The sequence below is a fragment of the Mesoplodon bidens genome (genome assembly GCF_964165515.1).
Source record: "Mesoplodon bidens genome assembly, chromosome: 3".
Classification (NCBI taxonomy): domain Eukaryota; kingdom Metazoa; phylum Chordata; class Mammalia; order Artiodactyla; family Ziphiidae; genus Mesoplodon; species Mesoplodon bidens.
Window position 1 is genome coordinate 85,113,234 of NC_138178.1, and position 27,025 is coordinate 85,140,258.

General features: G+C 36.2%; 1 protein-coding gene across 4 annotated transcripts in view; it reads right to left on the reverse strand.

Moving 5' to 3' along the window:
* Positions 1-18,208, reverse strand: part of AP4E1 (adaptor related protein complex 4 subunit epsilon 1) — a 73,416-nt gene extending 55,208 nt beyond the window's left edge. For 2 of the 4 annotated variants that reach the window (XM_081227641.1, XM_081227644.1), the window contains exons 1-7: positions 16,905-18,202; positions 15,082-15,153; positions 11,976-12,099; positions 8,204-8,277; positions 5,690-5,811; positions 2,931-3,090; positions 1,215-1,381 (exon numbers count right to left, since the gene is read on the reverse strand). In XM_081227641.1, coding sequence (XP_081083767.1) covers positions 1,215-1,381; positions 2,931-3,090; positions 5,690-5,811; positions 8,204-8,277; positions 11,976-12,099; positions 15,082-15,153; positions 16,905-17,054 — 869 coding nt within the window. In that variant the 5' untranslated portion in view covers positions 17,055-18,202. Of the gene's footprint in view, positions 1-1,214; positions 1,382-2,930; positions 3,091-5,689; positions 5,812-8,203; positions 8,278-11,975; positions 12,100-15,081; positions 15,154-16,904 lie in introns of all 4 variants that reach the window. The other 2 variants (XM_081227643.1, XM_081227642.1) reach the window with 2 other exon arrangements.
* Between the last annotated feature and the right edge of the window lie 8,817 nt (positions 18,209-27,025).

Genomic DNA, 27,025 nt, shown 5'->3' on the forward strand with positions numbered 1-27,025 from the left:
GCTGGGGACACGGTTCGAACCCTGATCCGGGAAGATCCCACATGCCGCAGAGCAACTAAGCCCGTGCGCCACAACTACTGAGCCCGTGCTCCACAAGAGAAGCCACTGCAATGAGAAGCCCGTGCACCGCAACGAAGAGTAGCCCCCGCTCGTGGCAGCTAGAGAAAAGCCCACACACAGCAACGAAGACCCAATGCAGCCAAAAATAAATAAAATTTTAAAAAAAGGATTAGTATATAAATGTACCCTACTGTATAAAACAAAACACATCTCTAAAGTCAGAACCTGATTAATAATATTTTCTCAAGACAGAAACATATCAGGGGCTCAAGCCATGGTCCTTGCTCTCAAGGGGACTAAATCTAGTTGCTCTTGAACAGTTTAAAAAAATATTAAATAAAAATAACAGGTGTGCACACATGCACACACAGAGAGAGAAAGAATGATAAAGCAAATACAAATAATTGATGAACAGAGGTAGAGAGAGCTCCCTGTACTATTCTTGGAATTTTTCTGTAAGCTTGAAAAACTACAACAAAATTAAAAGTTACAAAAATATATGTAACTGGAAAGGCACCCATAAAAAGTTTAATAAAATTACTGCCTAAAAGAGTAATTCAAACAAATGAATTGTTCCAATTAGAGCAACAGGGTAAGCAAACTATAGTCTGCATGTCTAATCTGTTCAGATGCCTGTTTTTTTATTGGCTACAGGCTAAGAATGGTTTTTACATTTTTAAGTGGTTGAAAAAAAATCAAAAGAATAATATTTCATGACACAAAAAGATTATATGGAATTCAAGTTTTAATGTCCTTAAAGAGTTTTTTTGGAACATAGCTGTGCTCATTCATTTATATATTATCTATGGCTGCTTTTGAGCTGTATACAACAGCAGAATTAAACGGTTGCAATAGACAACATATAGCCCACAAAGCCTGAAATATTTATCTGGCCCTTTATAAAAAAGTTTCCCAAGCCCCAAACTAGAATGGTTAAGAAAGTTTCACGGAACATATGGAGCTTCAAAGGTATCTTGCACTGTGAGTAGGACTGAGATAAGCAGAGAGCCAGGATTATCCCAGCAACCTGAATTTTTACACTTCTTATAGTGGCTTATTTATCACTATTAAGTCAATTAAGCATTGGGAGAAGCTGGTTTATCATGAAACCTCTAGATGACTAAAGCCTATCAAATTTACCTAGAATAGTTTACCTTTGATCATCTTTTCCTAGAAGTCCTAGTATTCTCAACAGCTGAATTTGTAACCATGGTGCTGGTACACTGTGGTAATTGAAATCTACGGGGAGTTTTCCTCCAACCACTTGCTTCAAAATTGTTACAAAACTCCCAGTCAAGTCTTTATATGCAGATGAATTCTCCTACATCCAAAAAACAAAGTAAAACAAAACAAAAAACTTTCTGTTAATAATAATGTCTTAAAAATAAAATAGACCTGATTGAAATGCCATATAGAATCTAACTTAATACATGCTCACTTAAGAAGTTTCATGTTCATATTTAAGGAAACAGTCCTCTAACTGTGTAATTTCTTCCACCATGAAACTCCTCTGGCTACCAGATCCAGAGCTGAATCATGCCCCAAAAAGCTTCCACCACTTCCTACTTCCTATACAGTTTAATCACATTTCCAAAGTTCTGTAATTACATCTTAGAACCTTTAAAAGCTAGTATCAGCAATTAAAGCAAAAATTGAAAAGAACTGGCATACTGAAAAAAGCAGTAACATCTCTACTTTTGACGAAAACCAAGGTCGGTTTCCAATCTCTGAATTTTGTTTTCAAAAGACTTCTCATGTGATTGAACTAAATATGTTCCAGGTGGAAGAGCATAGCCAAAATTACTCAAGCATTTAAAACCCCCAAAATCAGTAAGCTTGCTTACCAAAAATTAATTAACTCTATAGTATTTAAACATATTTGTGATTCTGAATGAGTATGCCTTGATTATCTATCTGACTAATCTCTTGGACTGGGGAAATTTTTTTTTCATCTTATTTTTTTTAACTGAAGTGTAGTTAACATACAATACTATATTAGTTTCAGGTGTACAACACAGTGATTCAGCATTTATGTATATTACCAATTGATCACCACTATAGGTCTAGTAACCATATGCCTGAACTGGGGAAATTAAATACACATTCCTCAAAATGAATGTTAGACTCTTCATTGTAATTTTTACTATGTATCAAGGACAAATTTTTGGAAGGGAAATAATAGCTCTTTCAGAGTTTAATAAATGTTAGAGGAAAAATAAGATTTAATATCAGTTATCTATTTATACCACACTATTTTGGAGCACACAATGCATAAAAGTAAAGACAATTTAAATTGATTTCAACAGCATATCCCATTTCATTATGAGGTATGATGCAATCTCTCACAAATATATACTTTCAGACACAAAGGGTTTCAGGCAATACACTGGGGTTGAATTAGTATAAACCCGTATCATCATTTAGAAAAATTTTTTACCATACTATTCAACCCCCTTCCTCCTCCAACGCAGTATCAATGTATGGAGTCAACACTGTAGACTATGCCTTGCACATTCTCCACCAGCTCTCCTCATTTCTATAAACCATTATATGTATCCCATGAAGTTGTATAAAAGGGAGACACTGCTTGAAAAACCGCAAATCTGCAAATTTCAACCACTTTCCAGAGCTACCATTTTTCCATGCTTCTTTCGTAACATGAAAAAATTTTAGGCATAAAAAAAGACTAAATCTATAATTTGTCTACAACTCATGTGATCAACAACATGCAAAAATTACTATTAAAGTGTCAATAATACAAATTTAAATGTGACAAGCATTTTACTGAAAAATATGAGTTTTCTTTTAATTACATAATTACAATTTTTCTAATGGTAGCTACTCAGTACCTGCTCAAAATGCCAACTTACCTTAATCATCCTAAGGTATATGTGCAAGGAAGCAGCCATGACCCCAACATCTCTGTCACAAAGTGCTTTCCGAAACTTAATATGGATATGCTGTACTTGATTAGGAGCGATGAGATAGAATTTATATAATGCTAGGACAGCTTTTCTTCGTATAATCTCCCTAAAGATAAAAGTTAAAATCTAAATAAACCATCTGAATTATCAGGCATTTATTAGTTTGAAAAGATCATGGACCAGATGATTGTAAAATATCAGCTGTTACCTGAAGCTAAAAAGAAAGAATTACACATTTATTATTAATTTTTTATTCTAATCTACCAAACTATAAAAAGTGGTTATCTCTAGGAGGTAAGACCTCAAGAGACTTTAACTGTCCATGTTATATATTTCTCTAGTTATAAAATTTTTTGGTAACAAGTATATATTACTTTTGAAACCAAAACAAACCAGGAAAGATAAATTCCTTAATTCCCTAATTCCATTTTTGAAAGCCATATCTCTAGAAATTGGGAAAAGAATCAACAGTAAGTTTAAATGAGTGAGAGGTAATTTCTGCCAATAACATTAAACAGTCTCTTCATCAATATTAAAAGTCTCCTTAACATTCTAGCTTTTCATATTTCTTTTTTTATATCATGGGCAAACATACTCCAAATACTTGGGGGGGGCAGGGGAGTATAAGGGGGACTTACATTAAAAGATGTTACTCCTCTCCTTGCCCAGCTCATGTTTCAAAAACCTCAATACAATGAAGAGGAAAGTATACACAAGTCTTGCACTTCATTTGTAACAGATAATGTCTAGCACACAAGAAGCAAAAATAAAGAGTTGCTATCCTATGAACATAATGTAGTTTCCAAGGAATTATATTCTTTGTTTTTGTCTCTTATACCTACTTCCACAAAGTTCATATTTGCAGACTATGCTGGCAGTGCCCACAACAGCAGTACAGAAGTATTTATTTTCAGGGTTCCTTAATATGTATTTCTGTTACCTAAAATCATAGAATCTCAAAATAGAGATTATTCAATGCAATCCTCTGTGTTCCACTCAAGAATACTTTTTATAAGATTCCTAACACATGGTCACCCAGCCTCTGCATTAACAAGCAACCTACTATCTTCCTAGGTAAACTATGTCATGCTGGAAAATTCTTTTCACATAAAAAGAAAAGCAGATTAACAAAAGATTTGCCATTAGTATTAATACTACAGTAACTGTAAACTATATCCCAATGTATTGCTATTGGGCATTAACCAATATGAGTTCCGGGAGAGAGTAAGTAAATGACGCGAGGAAAAAGAATACAAACTCTGAACAAGCTCAGGAAGCCCTAGGTCTGGCCCAAAGTGGTGGCAATAACACAAGATATCAAAAAACCTGGATTCGGGCTGTGAGTTTGGTGTGCTGAAATATAACCAGGGATTCAAAAGTCGAGTCCAAGCCCTGTCTCATAGCTTCGTTGTGATATCTACTGGCTTATCTGTAGCTCTGTCCCACAGCTCTGTCTTTAGGTCTTTACTCCATAGCATGGAGTTAGGTATGGCCATAATTGCAAAAGCAGAGTTTCAGAAAGTCTAAACTCTAACTGGTAGAAGACAGGAAAGGCCAGGACTTGAAATGACAGTAGATGGGAAGCAATAAGGAAAAAATTGAAAGGGTAAATAGGAAGCAACAAGGAAAAAATTCAATTCTTTGAAAGATTTCATGCAAAGGATAAGTATGGGTACCACAAAACAGTGGTGGTATGGAAAAATTTCATAAAAACATGCTCTATGATCATATCAACCTCTAATTATCTAAGAAAGGCTAATATTTTATTTCCAGTAATTAATTTTCCATACCCATCATTTGTTCTAAGCACAGATTTGATATAAACAAAACATTACAAGTCTGAAAAATCTCTGAAGTTATTCCATAATTCTTAGAAAAAGCTATCATTTTTAGCTGAAATATTCATGGTCCAAGATTTAAAGAACACAAACCATAAAACAACATTTTAAAATCTCAGAACACTAAAAATACTGACTTAAGCATATGAAATATTATGAGTAACAAAAGAAATCTTTATCAAAAATGTATATATAACTAAAATACTGCAATCACAAAGGAAAAATGGCAAGTGACTGTAAACTTTTCCCTAACTCTAAAGATTATGAAGTTAAGGGCTTGGTCAAAAACAAAATAATTCCAAATGTGGTGAAAAAGTAATCAAGTTGAGATGGAGAGAGTTAAGGAATCATACAAGATTAGCAAAATACTACAAGTTAAGGTTCATTTGCATATATTCTTCTATAAAACAGAATTTGAAAGCTGCAGTTTTGATATAAAGCATCCCCAATACATTGAAGGTCTGTGTTCACAGCACTTGAACCATTTCCATATGTTTTCCATTACTTCACTGTATCCTCAAAAGAACTCTGTGAGAAGGATCTTCAACCAACCAACCCCGTATAGCCAAGAGAAAAACAGGACCCCTGATGGTTAGCAGAAGAAGTGGGAAGAAAGCCAAGGATTCCTGATGCTAAGCCTCACTGACTCTCAGTTTAACTTTAGAAAGTTGCCTAACATTTTTCTAAACCCACATAAAAATAAAGGACAATAAGGGACAAATATCAGGGATTTTTGCATTATACCTGGCAGTCAAAGAATATCCTCTACCCTGGTAGCATTAAGTTAAAGTTAGAATAAACTTCTGAGTATAAATTTTCCTTATGAAATACATAGTGTAGACACCTATCCAAAAAGAATTTACTTACTTAGAATGTTGAAGTTTATCTTCTATTAATGGAAGAACAGCTGGAATCATTTCTCGAGGGAAAATCTGGCTGACGATAGTAAGTGCCATACATACTTCTACTAGGTTAGTGCTCTGCAAGTCCTAACATTATTAAGCAAAGAAAACATTCAGTGCAAATTCTGAATCTAGGGACATTGAGCTCAACATTGCAATGGTCCTACACACTTAATAGTTTTCTACTAACTTTTTAAATTAATTTGTACATTTAGGCTTACCTCATATTTTATAGGAATATCCCTGTTTCATTTGCCTTAATAGAGTCAATAGATAAAGATAGCCAAAAGGCAACTGATCTAAAGGAAACTGTATTTCTGTCCTGACAATGACCAAAGTAGTCTTCCTTATTACAGCCTTTAAAACGTTTCTAAACTAGTAACAGAATAATTTTATGAATTCTTCTTGTTAATCAACAATATGAGTGGAAGTTTAAAAGGAAACAATTCTTGAATATATACGATAAAATGCATGCATTCATATATACTTACATAAGCACAAAGTTTACAAACCGTTCTAATAGAACCCAAAACTACGTTTTTGAAAGTTTGCAAAAGTTTAAGCTACTAGTAAACTTAAGAGAGTATATAACTTAACAATTCAGAAAGTATCGATACCACACACCCACACACACACTCTCTCTCTCCCATATCAAAAGACTGAAACAAGATAAACATGAAAAAGCTCAACAATTCAATTATACTTCATTACCAATTTTGTTTAAACGTTTAACAGGAAACAATACTGTGTATGGATTAAATTGTGTTTTTATTATCTGTACATTTCAGTTACCCAATTAAACTCTGTTCTTCTTTAAACTGACTTTCAGAATTTAAAAGACTTCAATTATTCAGTTTATATCACATCCCTTTAAAACAGATCCTAGAGAAAAAGACAACAGCATGGAAGATGCATCTAAGAGTCTGGAGATCTGAGTTATAATTCCACCTCTGCTTTTTTTTAATGTATTCTTTTACAGAAATATAGTTATTTATAATATTGTATTAGTTTCAGGTGTACAGCAAAGTGATTTAGTATTTTTGCAGATTATACTCCACTATAGGTTATTATAGGATAAATGGGTATAATTCCCTATGCTGTCCTTGTTGTTTATCTATTTTAAATATAGTAGTTTGTTATCTATTAATCCCATACTCTTAATTTGTCCCTCCCTCTCTCCCCTTTGGTAACCACAAGTTTCTTTTCTATATCTGTGAGTTTGTTTCTGTTTTGCATATACATTCATTTGTATTATTCTTTAGATTCTATATATAAGTGATATCATACAGTACTTGTCCTTCTCTGTCTTATTTACTAATATTTAACTTCAATAGTATTCTCTAGGTCCATCCACATTGCTGCAAATGGCAGTATCTCATTCTTTTTTGTGGTTGAATAATATTCCATTGTGTATATATACCACATTTTCTTAATCCAATTGTCTGCTGATGGGCACCTGGGTTGCTTCCATGTCTTTACAGATACTGTAAATAGTGCTGTTATGAACACTGGGATTATGTATCTTTTTTAATTAGTGTCTTCATTTTTTCCAGATATATACCCAGGAGTGAAATTGCTGGATCATATGGTAGTTCTATTTTTAGTTTTTTAAAGAACCTCCATATTGTTTTCCACAGTAGCTGACCAATTTACATTCCCACCAACTGTGTACAAGGGTTCCCTTTTCTCCACATCCTCACTAACATTTGCTGTTCACAGACTTTTTTGTGATAGCCATTCTCAATGAGGTGATACCTCATTGTGGTTTTGATTTGCATTTCTCAAATTAGTGATGTTGAGCATCTTTTCTGTTAGCTATCGACATGTCTTCTTTGGAAAAATGTCTATTCAGGTCTTCTGCCCATTTTTTCATACAGTTGTTTGTTTTTTTTTTGATATTGAGTTGCATGAGCTGTTTGTATATTTTGAATATTAACCCCTTGTCGGTCCCATGATTTGCAAATATTTTCTCCCATTTCATAGGTTGTCTTTTCGTTTTGTCAATTATTTCCTTTGCTGTGCAAAAGCTTCTAAGCTTAATTAGCTCCCATTTGTTTATTTTTGCTTTTATTTCTTCTGCCTTAGGAGACTGATCCAAGAAAATATTGCTACAATTTATGTCAGAGTGTTCCACCTATGTTCTCTTCTAGGAGTTTTATGGTTTCAGGTCTTACATGTAGGTCTTTAGACCATTTTGAGTATATTTTCGTTAACTCTGCTTTTTTAAATGCAACAATAATAACAGCAGCAGTAGCAACTATTATTCTCTACAGTGTTTCATTTAACCCTAACAACTTGGTTAAGTGCTATTATTATCCTCATTTTACAGATGCAGAAACTGATATAAAAGATCTTTCTAAGCCCATTCTATAAGCCTACCTTCTTTGAAAAATACTTAATTTCATATGATTGATGAGAAATGTCAGATGCCTGAAGGAATAATTTAAGACTTCATATTAACCAGCATACAATACAATACCTTTACAACTGTATTCACAAGGAGAAGCAACAGTTCATGACTTTCATGTAGAAATAAAGAAACAGCCAAATAACCTATAAAATTTGAGAGGAAAAGTCTCATAATTACCTGCCAAAAATTAACATTTCCCAAGAAGTTAAACAAAGCAATAATATATTCCAAAATTTAAGTGTCAAAGATACCAGTTACAGGTAAATATAAAAACAAATAGTAAAATAACAAGGTTCAAAAAATTCAGTAAGGAAGATTTCAGGTGTTCTTCATCCTGAACTCTCACAATTAGGTATTTCACAGGATATAACTGAAATGGAAAAGAGGCTATGTGCACCAACTTAAAGTCCTATAAATGACATTAGGAATATATGCCTTCTATCTTCTGTGCAAATCTCTACACAATCAATCAAAACATTTTCTGTCTTGTAGCCAAATATAATTATTCAAAAACTAATAGCTACTACAGTTAATAAATAGTGAGTTACTAGCTATTTGTATTACTGAATGAGCTACCTGATACCAATCCATATGATGTAAATCATCTATTAGCCATAAACAATACCTTATTTTCTCAATTTGATGATAAACTATTGAATGAATAGAAGTTGTTGAGGAAAGAAACAATGTCTACCACATTAAACGTACTCATTTACTTAAGTACTTTTATTTTAATAATATCAAAACATTAAAAAATATAACTTAAAATTGAGGAAGTACATTAATACTCTGACAAATACCATGTGCATGGAATCTAGATGCTCCATGTCATTTTTCTGTCACCCTTAATATCGATAACATTTGTTAGACAGTTACTGTGGGTTTGGTACATTACAAGCCTCACCTCATTTAATCCTCACAACAACTCTATGAGGTAGATATTATTATTATCCCCAATATAATAATGAGGCCCCAAAAGGATAACTGCCCAAGGTCTACAGCTACTACATGGTGGAGCCAAGACTACAACCCAGCCAGTAGGAGTTAGTTCATGTTTTTAACCCCTATGCTATTCTGTCTCTCACACAGTCTACTTTGAGACCTTATTCCCTGACTCCCATCCCCATTGTTTTTCATTCTTCTCAATTCTTCCAGCCTTTTTATTAGGAATTCTAGTGTTAACTATCCCTATTACTATCCAGCATCCATACTGTGTCTGTTGGGGAAGATGGGAAAACTGTTAAAAATTTCCTGTTCTCATAACCAATGAGTAGCAGCATGACCCACTGCAACATCTTCACTGAAGGTCAGAGGAGCAGAGCTATCACTCCCACAATCAGGAGAGACAAAAAAGAACAAACCAGGACCAGGAAACAGAAAAACCCTAGACAGCATTTAAAGCAGAAATTAGGTCTTATCAGATTACATCTGTTCAGCTAAGATATCACCCCCTTTCAAGTCACCAATATCAAGATATAAGAAGATCAACAAACTAATCCAAAGACCACCTCAGAATCTTATGAAATCTTAATTCTATGTGTTAAAAAGAATATCCTGTTTTGACAATCAGGGAAAACAAGGAAACTGTTTTGATAATCAGGAAACAGGGAAAAAGATATTCTGTGATTCAAAAATTTAAAAGGTTTCAGGAAAACAAAGAATAACAACTATGATTATAGAATACATTTGATATGACTAAGAGTGAGGTACAGGATAGGAATACAGGCTTTGACTCATAGAAACTTGGGTTTATATTCTGGCTTCACCATTTAGTAGCTCTATGACCTTGGGAAATTGACTTGACCTTTCTGAGCTTCAGTTTTCTCCTCTGTCAAACGAAATAACATCTCACAAGATAAAGCACCTAACATAATTCCTGACTTAGTGGGTACTGAGATTTATTTACTCAACAGTATTCATGTTAAAAATAAGAATGCATTATCCATCAGAGAAAGCACCAAAGCTAGCCTTAGAAATCTCAGGAGAGTAGATGAGGCAATGGTACTGGAGTAAAGGCATAAAAAACTTAAATGCTATCTTAAAAAAAAACTTCCACTCATTAGCACACAAAAGGAATATCTGATACCCACAGACACATCTTTCTAGGTGTCAATAAAATACTTTCCTAAGGAAGATCATGAATCTCAATAAAAATGACTGTGAGGTTTCCTTAGTCACTATAACTATGAAATAACCCACATACAAGGTCCTTCACTGCAACATTATTTATTAGAGCAAAAAACAAAAATTACCCATATATCCACCAATAGGGACCTAGTTGAAAATACTACAGTACATCCATCTGCCCACTGAAAACTATGCAATTGTATAAAAGTATAAAGATGTCAAAACAAGGTGCAGAGTAATCTCTGTAGCATGCTATCTTCTGCGTAAGAGAGAGCATTTGAGTGTGTACCCATGAATTTGCTTGTTTTTTCAAAATGAAACAATGGAAAGATTAATCAGAAACTAATGAAAATAGTTACCCATGGGGTAAGGGTCAAAGCTGGTAGAGGGGTTAGAGATAAAAATGAAATTTCTCTGACTATACCTTTTTATCAGGTCTTAACTTTTGGACCATGTATAAATTACAAATTACATATGTAATTTTTACATATTTTAAAAATAAAATTTAGGGAATTCCCTGGCCATCCAGTGGTTAGGACTCAGTGCTTTCACTGCCATGGCCTGGGTTCAATCCCTGGTCGGGGAACTAAGATCCCGCAAGCCGCGTGGCATGGCCAAAAAAACCAATAAAATAAAAAAAAATAAACATAAATTGTAATTGAAAATGGAAAAATTACATGAAAGTCTAAAAAGCAAAATATAGCAACAGATGTACAAAGTATAGACTATCTATTGTTTTCTAAATTTCCTGTTGTTAGGGATCTCAGAATTAGTTTGGAAACGACATGAAAAGACAAACACCGTAAGACAACAGATGGTAGGAGCCACCTAAGAGATCACAGAAGAGTTAAAACTTGGTTTGGAATACAGAAAGGGAGAGACAGGATGCCAGAGAACACTCTACTTGGAGGGAAGAATGTAACAAATCTAGAACACAAAAGAGTATTTTCGGTGGAGTGAGATTCAACAAGTGGAACACTGCGTTCATATAGTCTCAGAGTCTTTACCAAGACATCTCCCATGCCGTACCCATCATCTGACAGCACAGGTCAATATAACTTGAGAAGAATGTTGGTCCCTGACAACATGACACTATCAACTTCTTTGAATAAGAACATGTTCTACTCCTATATTATTCCAAAGTGCTTCCTTCTTAAGTTTCTGATATAAAGCTGTACGTATATGAATACAAGATATAAGTCCTTGTTTTCCTAATAGACTTAAAGGTTGATTATAGAAACAAAATTTTTTAAAAGATACCTCAAATCCTCATAGTTAACAATTGTGAAACTAGGAGCAGGATACCGAAAATTTTTCAAGTCAATTTCAGTTTTTGTCTATAAAAAAAATCATCCCTTATCATTAAACTGATGAGGTTAGACAGCCTTTTTAAAATCAGCTTTACTGAGGTATAATTTACATGTAAGAAAATTCACCCTTTTAAGTATATAGTTCAATGAGTTTTGACAAAGTCATCTAACTACCATCACAAGAACAGGCAATTTTTCATCTTTTCTATAACTCCAAAATGCTATGAATCAGGAAAATTGATTCCATTTTAGGCTGTGAGTTTTTGAAGTGTTATCTTTTAAAGCTATGGAAATCACAAGGCAGTATTCTAAAAACATACTACACACCTGCCATCATTCACTTTATATAACAGCCAGAACTTTAAGGACAACATTAAGTGCAAAAGTCTTAAACACATACATACCTACTCTTTTTTCTAAAAGGTTTCCTTGTTGTGCCAACTTGATTGCATGTATGTAACCAAAGGAAGCATCATATCCAAGCATTTCACAATATATAAGTCTCACCATACATTCCTTCATCATTTTCTGAAAAACAAAATATCCAGTAACAGTATAAATAAATAGAATGCTTTGACTTTTTTTTAGTATGTTGTAATCATTTAATAAGAGACTTCTTTAATCCTGGCACTGAAGAAATAACATATATAAATTAATCACCCAAAGTCAGACTTTATAAAGAGTTTCTCCCAAATTTAACTACCAACAGTACAAATTTTAGTAAAATTATCTCAATATTTTGTTACTGGCAACAATACAAAATAAATCAAATGTAGCTATTTCTAATTCTAGGTGTCCCTTGCATAAAATTTGGTTATAATGTGAGACACATGGTCCTCAGACAAAATTTCACTCATGGTACTCTAACGTGGCTTCTAGAATGCAGCACATCATTTTAATATACTTTGTCAAATGAAAGCATACATAGAGCTCCCACAAGTTGGTAATAATTTCTGTAATGAAAATATTTTTCGCATTTAAAGACTAAATTGCACCTGGAGTTTCTTCAGAATTACTGCGCTATATATTAAAATAGGCGATAGCTTGTTTTATAAGCATTACTTTTTCAACAATTCTCACAACTATTATGATTTCATTAATGGTATAATCATTCCAATATTTAACTTAACTGGATCTTTCAATATTTACAACACGAGCTAATAACTTGTTTTAAGAGATTCTACAAGTCTGTTTTCTTAGTATGAGAATATCTGCATCAATATTTATAGCAAATTTTAATCAAAAATTTAAAATATAAATGTGTTTCAAAATAAGAAAAGCTCAGACTATTTTAATATCTAAAGATTAATTAGGGTTAATATATTACAGGATTACTGAATCAAAAAATGCTTAAGAAACAGTAAAATAAAATGTTTTAAAGAATAACATTTAATATTCCATATATATTATATACAGAGAGTAGATTATATATATATATATATATATATACACACACACACGTACATGTAAATATGAAGAGTTTAAAAATAAACCATAGGAAAATCTTAAGGGAATAATGTTTAATGATTTAATTTAGGTCACTTGTGTTTAATAAAAGTTAATCCATCAGCACATTAATTAAAACTATTAAACACTGAGAAAACAAGCTTAAAGTATACTGGAAGCCTCTTCAAAGGCTTCTACATCAATGAGGAGTGAAAGTGTTCATTTAAGCCATTATGTATCAAACCTGATTTTGTAACATTTTATCTCATAGTTTTTCAAAAGTCATTATGGACTTTGTTTAAGTAAAATTCTACTGCATACATTATTATTCTCTTATTTTTGGAGAAGTAGAAAATGCTTTTCCCAATGTAGGAATTCACTCTAGAAAATTTCTTTAACAAATTATAATCCAACTTCTACATGACCACCTCAGGGACAGACTATTCTGTAAAGTATGCCCAGAGTTGGATGGCCATAAATATTATAAAATCTTCCTTCGAACTCTGGCTCCCTAACTTCTACCTACTTATCTAAATTCTGTCAACACCAGGTTTATGCCTGGTAACATGAAAACTGTATTTACTGGTGCCAATTATAGAAAATGGAAATCAAACTAAATGAAACGAGAGAAGCCATTTCTCTGTAACATTTCTATTAAGTATCATAACACACAATGATTTTATACATACACATAAAAACATATATATATATCTATACATACACATACATATACACATACACACATAGATCACATTAACTATGTTTTGAGTTTCATTTGTCCACATATTATTATGACCATAAAAGGAAATATATATATCCTCTCAGTCTTTACAAGTGTTATTCACATACATAATCATGCATTCATGCAAAATGATCACCGCAATATTTTTATTAGAAGTGTATTCCACAGCAACTTACACAAAGAAGGCACTCACAAAATATCTGCTGAAAAAATGTTGCTTGGAAAAATCTCATTATCTGAAACCACATAAAAATTGAAAGAAAAAAAAAGTAGGCCTTAATCTAACTATGTAGGGACAGTCCCACAGTCCCACAGTGGTCTGCATATGGTGGTCACAGCTTAAATAGTTGCTGAATGAATGCTGTTTGAAAATCAAATTATACGGAACCAAGTTTTTAAAAAACTAGATCCTGATTTAGCTATTGTGCAATATACTCAGTTTTACAGAAAGAAAATCACTTTTCTACCTTGTCAGCCAACCTATATTCCAAGATATAACAGTAAAATGAGAGATTTACAATATACCAATTCAGGTCTGAAAATACTATTTTATTTTTTACTTTTTTTTTTTTGGCTGCGTTGCGTCTTTGTTGCTGTGCGTGGGTTTTCTCTAGTTGCAGTGAGCGGGGGCTACTCTTCGTTGCAGTGCGCAGGCTTCTCATTGCAGTGGCTTCTCTTGTTGCAGAGCACAGGCTCTAGGTGCGCAGGCTTTAGTAGCTGCAGCACGCGGGCTCAGTAGTTGCAACACGTGGGCCCTAGAGCACATGGGCTCAGTAGTTGCAGTGTGCAGGCTCTAAGGCATGCGGGCCTCAGTAGCTGAGGCGCACGGGCTCAGCAGTTGTGGCTCACGGGCTCTAGAGCGTAGGCTCAGTAGTTGTGGCACATGGTCTTAGCTGCTCCATGGCATGTGGGATCCTCCCGGACCAGGGATGGAACCCATGTCCCCTGCGTTAGCAGGTGGACTCCCAACCACTGAGCCACCTGTGAAGTTCCCTGAAAATATTATTTTAAATGATGTGTCCTAACCTTCTCCCAGTGCACAACATTAAAACAATAAGATCAGCCTTGGGGTCCCAGGAGTCCCACATTTATGTAACTATCATCATGTTGGCACTGAACTGACAACAGTCAAGCAAGTCTTGCTCTGGTGTAGCCAGTCAACAATAAAAGGCTAAAGTTAATGTCTGACTTGTTACCATCCATAACTGATCTCGACTGTGATAAATTAGATTTTAGCAACTGATCAATTCATGCCCCTATTGAGTCCACAGTGGACCAGATTTCAAATTCAAAATGTGCTGGCACTGACTATGCAAACTTACCAGAGTTGTAGCAGGAGCAGAAACAGTTGCTTTCAGATTATTCAGTTCCTGCTGGATTAATTTCTCTTCCTCCTGAAAAAATGAAAATATTTGAATGCATGAATAACCATCTTTTTAAACTGTAACAGTATTTTTAAAGGGAAAAATATAACTTATAATATTTTCAATAAAAAAGAAACATTATTTTAAAGGAGAGTTACAAAAATTTTGCACCTAAGATTGCCTACAGGCATTTCTCCAACCCTCAGAATCATTCCTGGAAAGAATAAGTCTTTTCATGCTAACTCACCATTCCTCTTTTCTTCACTCAGTTACTGTCCCCTTAAGGACGGGTTAGCAGAAAATGGTTTTTTAAAAAAATTAACAGTGGAGAGAAAGTAGAAAAGCAATTCTTTATGTAGTGACCCAGAATAAGGTTCTCACACCTTCTCCTTCTTCATGGACTACAGAAACAGGGTAAGAAGGCAGAAACAGAAACTGTTCTTTTTCCCTTAAACTATATTCTTCTTCCCTATCCTTTTTTCCTTATTGTTTGCATCCTTTCCCTCACTTCCCATCTCTCTCTCTCACACACAGAATAAATACACTGATATGGTTACTTCTACTGTCTGTATTGTATTTCACCTCCTTAAGCACTTGAAAATTGGCCCCAATTTTGACGAATATCATGCTATCTTTAAATTACACATTGAATTAGCAGGTGCCCATTAGGTGACTAACCAAGAACTAACAATGCTAGTGAAGTACTGCTACATTTAGATACCTTATGTACAGTTTCAAACTGCAGTTTAAAACCAAAAGTATTTTATTTCATTCAGCCACCTCATAAAAACTAGCAAAGGACAAAATTTTAAGACAAGCAATATCAAGTCTACAAATAATTCTTTTTTGTGATTTTTGAATGTGAAGCAGATCCTCCCCAGTACAACATCATCTTATTTCAGTTTAAAAAAGAAGTTTTTTAAACCCTCAGAGCACTTTGAAGAAAAACCTTCTTTCTTTGTCTTTTCTTCTCTCCTGACACATATTTCACTGTATACTGCTTACAGCTGTCTTAAGCCTAAGATGAAGGACCAATTCCTTGGGAAAAGGAAATGTGTTTTACACTGTTTCTTTAGGGTCTAACACATAGTCTCTTCCACAAATACCTTTTGAACAGATTTTGACCTACCACATGATCTTTTTTTAAGATACAAAACCCTTGAAGCTTTGAAAGTCTGTGGGAACTTAAAAACTTCCATTATAACTGCTCGTTTTCAAAGCCCATCTGAGGCAGAGACTTACTCAGCAAATACTGCATTTGCGGAGAATTAGGCTTTTTCTTTGCCCAACCCGTAGGTCTAACCTAAGAACCTCAAGCTCCCCAAACATACTGAACAACAGGTTCAAATGGCAGGGTCTGTTCTAGTGTAGGACATCTAGCAGTTGAAAGAACCGGGAGCCAGAAAGAAACTTTTTAGAAGAATAATGCTGACATTTCCATGGCACCTGGTAGTTTCACACGCTCGATGTCTCACCTAACTCTCGAAACAACCTATGAAATATGTATTGGTACTCTGTTATGTCAACGTTCAAGGAACACACGGAGGCTCAAATATTAAAGATATCGGTCCCAGATAATGAGTCAGTGTCAGGGCCAACCGTGGAAACCCGGCCTCCCAGCTGTCAGTCCGGGCAGCAAAGTGACGCTTCCGGACAGACGCCAGGACCGACAGACACACACGCCTCACGGCCAGCCCCGGAGGCTCGCCGCCGGACCGGAGCCTCCCAGCGAGGGGGCCTCCCCGAGGCGCCCCTGACCTCCCGGTCCGGAGAACACCTACGTGCTTGGAGGTGAGCGCGGTGATGCCGCGGACCAGGCCGCCCAGTCGGGAGGAGAAGGACGCCTTGGCGGCCGCGGGCCCGCTAGCCGACTGGTTCTGCAAGAATAGTCCCGGCAGCGCCGTCAGCGTCTTCTCCACAATGTCGCTCATCGCCGCCGCCGCCACCCGCGCTCCGGTCGCCGCCCGGCCTCATGCCCAGGCCCTGCCCCGCCGCCTCCCCGGCCTCCGTAGGCACTTCCTGTTTGTCTGAAAAAGAAATCTTTATTCGCGTTCTGCGCGGACAAGCACAGTGTCGTTCTAGAGAGACGCCGCGGGAGGGCGCGAGAGTCCGCAAGCGAAAGACCGCGCGCCAAGCCTGCGTGGACGTGGTCCTCCTGTGGAGGAGCAGAAGGGCGGGAGGCTCCCGGTTTCGATGGCAACCCCTGCGTTCCGAGCTTCTCTGGGTCCTCCTGAGGTAGCCGCTGCCGTCCGTCCCTCTTATACTTCGGCCGCAAAAGTCTCCCTTTCCCTTTGGCCGCCTACGCGCTGCCCGAGACCGCACGGGGGAGGTGGCCATTCCTGGCCCTCTCTCGGCGGCCTCTCACTGACTGGGGGACCACCGGCAATCCGCCCACCTCCCTCGGCCGCACTCGGAGGGGCGGAATCGATGCTGGGCCCCGGCGCCACGCACGGCCCTGGCCCTGGCGGTGCCGGGGACCCTGGTGGTGTTGAATGACGGCGCGGCTGTCCTGTGGAGTCATCCTTCTGGGTTCAGCGCCCGCCGCGTGCGGGGGACTCTTGGCCACTGTCCCTTCCCCTCCGCCCCCCTTCTCCTGGGGTTTGGGGAGGCAGCCAGGAAGGGGAAGTGGTCGGTTGGCCACGCCCGCGCCCCCCAGATCCCCTGCTCCTGCCCAGCAGGTCGCAGTCCTATCCTCTCACAACGCTCTGTTCTTTTCCATTGTAGAACTGATGGCAGTTGCCACTACATAAATATGTATCTCCCTGTCTTATTCATTGCTGTCACCTCAGCTTCCATCTAGAACAGAAGCTAGTGTAGTACTTTTGAGAATGTAGTCTGGTGAGTTCTGAAGGAGACCCTAACAAAGGATCCAGGAAGTCAAAATTATATTCATAATATTACTTAAATGTTATTTGTTGTTTTCACTCTCATCCTCTCCAGAGCGTATAGAGAAGTTTTCAAGAGGATAGAGGACTTAGAACCTCTCAACTGACTGATGAAGTGTGTGCTTGAGTACTACTCTTGTATTTTATAGATCCATCTAAGGTTTAGGGTATAAGTGCGTTTTCAGAGATTAACTCAGTTTGTCCTCAGTACTTCTAGTGTGTTCTTACAAGCTATCTTCATGATGAAATAAAAATTCATATTTTAAGGCAAGATGAGAAATTTAGACATAAAATTTTTCTCCGCCCATTTGGGCCTCCTGTCTCCCCTCTAGTGTTCATTGTGCATCTGCATCATGCATTAACCAGACTTCCCCCATGGCAGAAGTATCTGCTCAGCCGTAAAGATCAGTTTTTCTTCTTCTGGCACCAGCCATGTAACTCTTAGAAGATAACATTCCTTTCTCAATCCTCTAAGGGGTCACGATGCTCCACCACTCACCTTGTATGTGCAGACAACCTTGGTGAACTTTATGTACAATGCCAGTATATCATTTCCCTTAAAGATAGCGGGTGGTACACAACAGGCTGGTCATATAACCTGGGGAGATACTGGGCCACACCTAGTGGAAGTTCTTAGCTTAAATATTTACTTAGAACATTACTTGTATTCCACGTATTTTATAAGATTATTGTTTTTTTGCATCACCAAATGTGTGGCTGAGCCTCAGATAAAATTAATGATGATTAGGTGATTTGAAACTATTGGTCAAATATATAGTCCTATAAGATCAATGACCTTAACAGTGTAACTCCAAATATGGGAAGAAGCAACAAGAGGGAACCGTTTCCTGGACCGTAACAGACTAGTAAGACAGGCAGTACAGAAGCTTTTGATTACTGTTAACAGGGTCTAGTCCAGTAATAGCACAGTGAGGGGCATATCAATGAAATCCTTGCCTGACCTGGGAATGAGCATTCCTAGCACCATGGGACAAATGGTCATGAAATGACTCCTAAACCTTAGTCAAAAGTAAGACCAAAAGGGAAGGGATTGTAAAATAAAGAATGCTACCTATCATTCAGTTACACAAAAATCAAGTCATTAGCCACTGTAGTTGCTGACCTACAATATACCCTGAAAAGAATTCAGCATGAGGCACTTTGTGCTCTGGAAAACTGACAGAACTGGCCCTCAGATAGTTAGATATTTTTAGGAGAAAATTTTATGAACCCAGCATCTTCTTATACTTAGAAAAGCACTAAAACCATTAACTAATATATCTATTCCTCGCAAATAGCAGTAACCTTCTACCAAGGTGAATGAATGAATGCTTGATTGTACATACCCCTACACCAAAGGCACATATACTACTGGCCTCCCCCCTACCTCTTCAGAACAGTTCTCAGAGCTCTCTGAGAGACTGTCTCCCAGGTTGTAATCCTCAGTTGGCTCGAATAAAGGTTTCCATTTCTCCCTAAGAAAGAATTTTGTCTACATTCATTTATACTTATCTCTCCTCATTTAATCATCTAATAAATGGTATTTTGAAATCCCTAAATTCTCCTTGTGCCTATGTAGAAACACAAGAAAGAAGTTCATTTTGTTTACTTGTTTTGCAAGAATATTTTTAATTTATTGAAAACTTTTCTAAATATTTCAACTTTATCTAAAACTGTTATTTTTTAGAATTTAATCTTTTATTCTAAAATAAAATTTTGTTTATAATTTTTTTAAATTTTAGATTCTTTCATTGATTCACAAGAGGGAGATTAGAAGACCTGCTTTCTCAATCTCCCATATCTAAAGATGCTGAAAAATATGATATTGACATCAATATCAGAGGATTCTGACTCAGGTAAAGGGAATAATCTGGGTGAAACTGTAAATAAGAAAGGAAAATGTGACAAAAGCTTATTTCTTTTCCTTGACGTTAGAGATGTTAATGATTTACCTTATTTTGTCTTATTCAACAGAATATTTTCAAGCACTATTATGGTGCCAGGTAGGTTGAGGCATCATTTTGAGACCAATCATTCAGAGTTTAAAGAAAAGGGAATTGAATATTGAAAAAATGATAACCTAAAAAAAATAATAAATAAATAATAAAAATTATAACCTCTTTAAAAGCCAAAGCTTTTTTTTTTTTTACCACTTTTCAAAGTAGAAATGAAAAACCAACTGAAGCATTTTACAGGTTAAATTATTGTATTGCACTGGCTGGAGAAGGACATATGATAGCTGAAAGACTAATAAAGCCTGTACATTACTGAGTGAATGTCTGCTAGATGAAAAATCAGTCAAAGAAATCATGGCAGTGCTGTTTTCCAAAGATGCAGTAACTCACCAAATTAGAAATTATGTTGCAAACATAAAGACTGAGTGAATATCCTATCTGCAGAATTATACTGTCTTTAAGATGGACAAAAATTATATAATTATAGATGTAGCTAGTCTTGTTGCTTTGCTTGTATCTGTCAGGTGGCAGCACCAGCTAATACTTGAAGATCTATATAAATGCCTGGCAATAAACTAAAGTGATGCTGAAATAAAACATTGTACAATTTTTTTTATCTCATAGTTTATTCTGGAACAACTGTGCTGATATTTGCACTAATTGTATAAAAGCAATACTGGGCAAAACTGCTGGCACCTTGGCACAAATCAAGGCAGAGGCTCCCAACTGTACTCTTCACCACTGACACTCACATTAAAGAAAAAAAAAAAAAAAGCCAGTTTCACAAAAGAATATCTTTAATGAAGCAGTAAGAATTTTTAATTTTATTAAATATCAACCCTTGAGTACATTTCTTTTAAATACTGTGTGTGACAAAATGGGGAGTACACTTAAAGCAGTTCTGACACGTAACCAAGGTTTCTCAAGGAAAAGCACTGGTGCAGTTTGACTTGAAAGCTGAACCAGCCACTTTTCTTCATGGAATACAATTTTAATTGAAATAATGATTAACAAACAATGGCTTTCTTGAAAATGAGCAGTGAGTCTGTCGCCTCAAGAAAAATAACTGACAGTATTCATTACCACTAATAAAATTCAAACTTTCAAGAGTAAATTGGAATTTTGAAAAATGTGTATCTGCTACCAGGAGTCTGGTAATCTTAATATGTAAGAACTGTTCTGACAAGATCAGTGGTGATAGTAATGAATGTTATTTTTTGATAGTGTATAATTAAAAGTGTCAGTATTCAGAAGATCTGTATAACTCCATGAAACAATATTTCCCAAATGATCAATGCATGATGTTATAAAATTATGCATGGACTGAAGATCTATTTAAAATGAATATAGACCAATGATTTTAATGTAACCCTATACAAAAAGTTCACTGATATATTTTAAAATTGCAACAAACCTTTAAGAAACTACTGCTTGTTGAGTTTTGGTATGGTATCAATGAAGAATATCCACAATTATTTGAAAAGGCTATTAAAATACTCTTTTTTCCTGAACTACATATCTGTGTGAGACCAGGTTTTCTTCATAAACTTAAACAACATACCAACCTGTGGCAGGCTGATACTGTCTCCCAAGGATATGGTCATATCCTAATCTTTGGACTTTGTGAATGTTTTCTTATATAGTAAAACTTGCACAGATGTGATTAAATTAAGGATCTTGCAATAAAGAAGTTATCCTGGATTATCCCAGTGGGCCCTAAGTGCCATGATAAATGTTGTTATAAGAAAGAGGCAGGGCTTCCCTGGTGGCGCAGTGGTTGAGAGTCTGCCTGCCAACACAAGGGACACGGGTTCAAGCCCTGGCCCGGGAAGATCCCACATGCCGCGGAGCAACTAAGCCCATGCACCACAACTGCTGAACCTGAGCTCTAGAGCCCGCAAGCCGCAACTACTGAGCCCACGTGCCACAACTACTGAAGCCTGTGCGCCTAGAGTCCGTGCTCCACAACGAGAGAAACCAGCACAATGAGAAGCCCCTGCACCACAACAAAGAGTATCCCCCACTCACCGCAACTAGAGAAAGCCTGCGTGCAGCAACAAAGACCCAACGCAGCCCAAAAATAAATAAATAAATAAATTTATAGAAAAAGATAAAAAGAGAGGTAGAGGGAGATTAGCCACCACACACAAAAGAGGAGAAATTGATGTAAAGACAGAGGCAGAGATTGGAACAAGTAGTCACAAATAATGCCAGCAGCCACCAGAAGCTGGAAGAGGCAGGAATGAATTTTCCTCTCGAGCTTCCAGAGGGAGTGCTTCCCTGAGCACACCTTGATTTCTGCTCAGTGAGACCGATGTTGAACTTCTGGCCTCCAAAACTATAAGGGATTACATTTCTGTTGTTTTGAGCCACCAAGGTAATTTGTTACAGCAGCCCCAGGAAACTATTGCAAACCCCAAAGTGATAGATTAAATGCAGAACCAAGCATGCAAGATTCCAGCTATCTTATATTAAGCCTAACATAAAGAGATTTGCAGATTTGTAAAACAGTGCTACTTCTCTCACTTTTTTCATTTTGAATATATAGTTGTGTTTTATTTTTTTATGTTGTTAACATGTAATAGGTTTACTGTTGCTATTTTAAAATCAGTAGCTTAGGTTTTTCTCAGTTTTACTTTAATTCAGTAAATATCTATAGATATAATCCATGTAAACAAAAGCTTTGGGGGCGGCCCTCAATAATTTTTAAGCATATAGAAGGGTCCTGATACCAAAATGTTTGAAAACTGCTTATCTAGTACATAGTAGGTGCTCAATTATTTGTTGAAATAATCATTATATATATAATTCAGTCACAACAATCAATATATGAGTATAGGCCAGTGAACAGCAAGAGTTTAGGGGTAGGGTGATGGTTCTCAGAAAAAGAAATTGTGGGGGAAAAAAAGACAAAATTATCTCCAGTTGACCAGGTTATGAAGGAATAATTGCTGAAACGACAGCCAGAGCTTCCTACCCTGTGGCCCAGGCACAAAGATTGAATACCCACCAATTCCTACTCTTCCTCCTCTAGCTTTCACCTCCCGAAACTAAAAATTGAAAGTAGAGCTAAGAAACAAATGTTGAAAGCCCAGAAGTGAAATGGCTATTAGGAGAAGCTACAGAACTATATGGCAGGCCCTGCTAAGATTTAGAATTATAAGATGTGGAAACTGAAAGAATATTTGGAGTTCATCTATACATCCAATCAGCTAATTTTGTAGAAAAGAATACTGATACTTAGATTTTGGAAGCCACTTGATCAAGGTCCTTAGGAGTAGAACTGAAATTACAGCCCTAAATCTAGATTCTGAGCCTGGAACATTTCACCTGTACTTTCATGGTATTGACAGTTAAGAGGTTGTCTGTGGCTTCCTGTTCTGAGACTCTGGCTCCAAGTCCTACCCTAAAATGTAGGGGATATGGATGTTCTTTTTTAAGCTTGTAAATTTAGACTGTATATTTTTTCTGTAAATATGGGCTCTTCTTTCTCCTTTTCCTGTCTCTACCTCTGTCCCAGGTAATTTCACTCAGAATGACATACTGTCACAGGGATTGAACCTATTAAATTAAACCCTCAAGAACTGGATTTCTTCTGTCTCTTCTTCCAGTCAGGGAGGAAGGTGGCTCTCACTGAGCTGAAAATAGGGCAGAGAAGTGACTCAGTACATTTTAAGAAAGTGCAGTGGTCCTAGGACAGTAGGGGGCAAACTAGTTTATTCCCCTACAGGAACAAACAGGGCTGTCTAAGCAGGGGTGTCTCACCTGAAAGTACATACAGATGTGTGAAGGGGTGATAAGTATTTTTCTCCAGTACATTTCCTCAGCTTCCTTTTTTCAAACTTTTATTTTTAATAGATATTAAATTCAGTTTATTCAAAATTCAAAATGTACAAAAAGTTATCCTCAGAAAAGTCTTCCTCCCTTCCCATTCCCCAGCCATCCACTTCCCTTCAGTAGAAACAACTGCTATGATCTATTTCTTCAGAAATATTTTATACATAAACATTAGCTTTCACTTTGAAAGCCTTAGATTCCACCCCTGTGCCCACAGAGAATTCAACCCACTTATTTTCAGAGTTTATCTCTAGGGAATCATTCCTTCATCTAACATTTTTCCAAAAATTCTTGCCCTCAGTTGATGGGACTGTTGAAGACAGACAACAGTTGTTCATGCTCTCTTACTCAAAGGTTTCCATGCTGTCCCAGGAGTGTGCATGGGAACCACCTGACAGAGGAATTACAGGACACACACATACCCACGGCCCCAGTTCTCACCCTCTATCCTTGGCCAGACTCTCACCTAGGCTCTAAGTCATCCATCCCATTCCCAACCCCCTCAACTTCTAAACTCCATTTAGCTTTCTTCATCCCCTTGCTCTTTGCATTTAACATTTGGCAGTGTTTTCCCTGCAAAGCCCTTGTCAGCTCTCACCAATAATTCTGATTTCCCACTCAAGCTAAATTGCCTCCATTTACCCCCTGAAAACATGCTTAAAACATCCCCATTGCTCCACTTCCCCTGCCATCTTGCTTTACTATCTCATCTTTGTCCTGGATTATTATAAAAGTCTTCTAATTAGTCACCCACCACCACCAATTTCTTCTCTTTTCAGCTAATCCTTCAGAGAGAGCGTTCTATTTCAGAATCTGATCATATTATTCTCAGTTCAAACTAGTCTGATGGATAAATTGCAAACTCCTTATCGGGGGATCTAAACCTCGATAACTTTCCCATTGCCCACCTCTCTAGCCTCTTTTCCTGCAAGGCTTAGGTTAGCATTTTTTGTTGTTGTTTTAGGGATATTGAGCTGTCGATAGTTCCATGAACATGCCGCACTTTTAACTCCTCATGTTTTTGCACATGCTGACTGTTTGGAATATCCTTCTACTCTTTACTTAACTGGAAAATTGCTATTTATCCTTTAAAACAGAACTCAGGCATCACTTCCTCTATGAAGCCTTCCCTGCCCCATGTTTGTACCTTATGCAACCTCTACTAAAATTGAATTGAAATGATCTATTTTTATGTCTCTCTCCCCTATTAGAACTGAACCCTCAGGGATAGAGAGCATGTTTTTATTATTCTCAGTTCTAGAACAGAATCTGTATCTATCGTCATGGAAAGATATTCATGGTACATTGATATAACACCAAAAATATAGTAAAAACTTAACACAGGAATTAAAATGGGGCACAAAAAATATTTATTAAATGTAACAAAAGACAATAAAAGAGGAACAGAAAAAAAAACATGTGGTACATAGAGAACAAATAGCAAAATGGAAGACATGAATCCAGCCATATGCATAATTATATTGAATCTGAATGAGCTACTTCCTCATTCTGTTAATGTGGTATAGTACATTGACTGATTTTTGTATGTTGAATCATTCTTACATTCCAAAAAGAAATCCCTCTTGGTCATGGTGTATAGTCTTTTTAATGTGCTATTGAACTCTGTTAGCTAGTATTTTGTTGAAGGTGTTTACATCAGTATTCATAAGGGATATTGATATATACTTTTTTTTTCTTGTAGTGTCTTTCTCTGACTTAGGTATCAGGGAGGAATTTGAAGAGGATTGGTATTCATTCTTCTTTAAGTGTTTAGTAGATTTACCAATGAAACCATCTGGTCCTGGGCTTTTCTTTGTTGGGAGGTTTTTGATTACTGATTCAATCTCCTTACTAATTATGAGTGTTCAGATTTTTTGTTTCTTCATGATTCAGTCTTTGTAGGTTGTGTGTTGCTAGGAATTTATTCATTTCTTCTGGGTTATCCAAATTGTCGGCTCACAACAGTTCATAGTATTCTCTTATAAGCCTTTTCATTTCTGTGGTATCAGTTGTAATGTCCCCTCTTTCATTTCTGATTTTAGTTATTTGTCAGTTTTGTTGATCATTTGAAAGACTAAATTTGGTTTCATTGATTTTTCTGTTGTTTATCTGTTCTCCATTGCATTTATCTCTGCTCAAATCTTTATTGTTTCCTTCCGTTAGCTTTGGGTTTAGATATTTCTTCTTTTTTAGTCACTTAATGTGTACAGTTATGTTATTGACTTGAAATTCTTTTTCTTTTTTAATGTATATGTTTACAGTTTCCCTTTTAGCACTATTTTTCTGCATCCCATAAGTTTTGTACGTTGTGTTTTTGTTTCCATTCATCTCAAGGTATTTTTTAATTTCCTTGTATTTTCTTCTTTGACCTATTGGTTAAGAGTATGTTGTTTAATTTCCATACATTTCCAGTTTTCCTTCTGTTTTTGATTTATACTTTCATTCCATTGTGGTTAGAAAAGATACCTTGCATGTATTTATGATTTCAGTCTTTCAAAATGTATTAATATTTGTGTTGTAACCTAACATATACTCTATCCTAGAGACTAGTCCATCTGCACTTGAGAAGAATGTGTATTCTGCTGTTGTTGGGTACAGTGTTCTATATATGTCTATTAGTTCTAATTGGTTATAGGGTTGTTCAAGGCCTATATTTCATTATAAATCTTCTGTCTGTTTTTTTATGTACTATTGAAAGTGGATATTGGAGTCTCCATCTATTATTGTAGCACTGTATTTCTCTTTTCAATTTTGTCAGTTTTTCTTTCTGTTGATAGGTAGGAAATATAAATGAATGGATAGATATTCCATGTTCATGGATTGGAAAGAATCAATATTGTTACAATTGCAATTCTCCCCAAATTGATCTATAGACTGTATGCAAAACCTTAGCAGCCTTTCTGGCACAAGCAGACAGGCTGATCCTAAATTTTATATAGAATATCCAAAACAATTTTGAAAAAGAAGAACAAAGCTGGATGACTTACAATATCCAGTTTCAAAACTTACTGTAAACCTACAGCAATCAAGACAGTGTGGTATTGGCATAAAGATAGACATATATATTAATGGAACAGTATTGAGAGTCAGGAATAAATTCTTACATTTGTGGTCAATTGATTTTCTTTCTTTCTTTATTTTTGGCTGCATTGGTCTTTGTTGCTGCTCAGGCTTTCACTAGTTGCAGCGAGTGGGGGCTACTTTTCATTGTGTTGCACAGGCTTC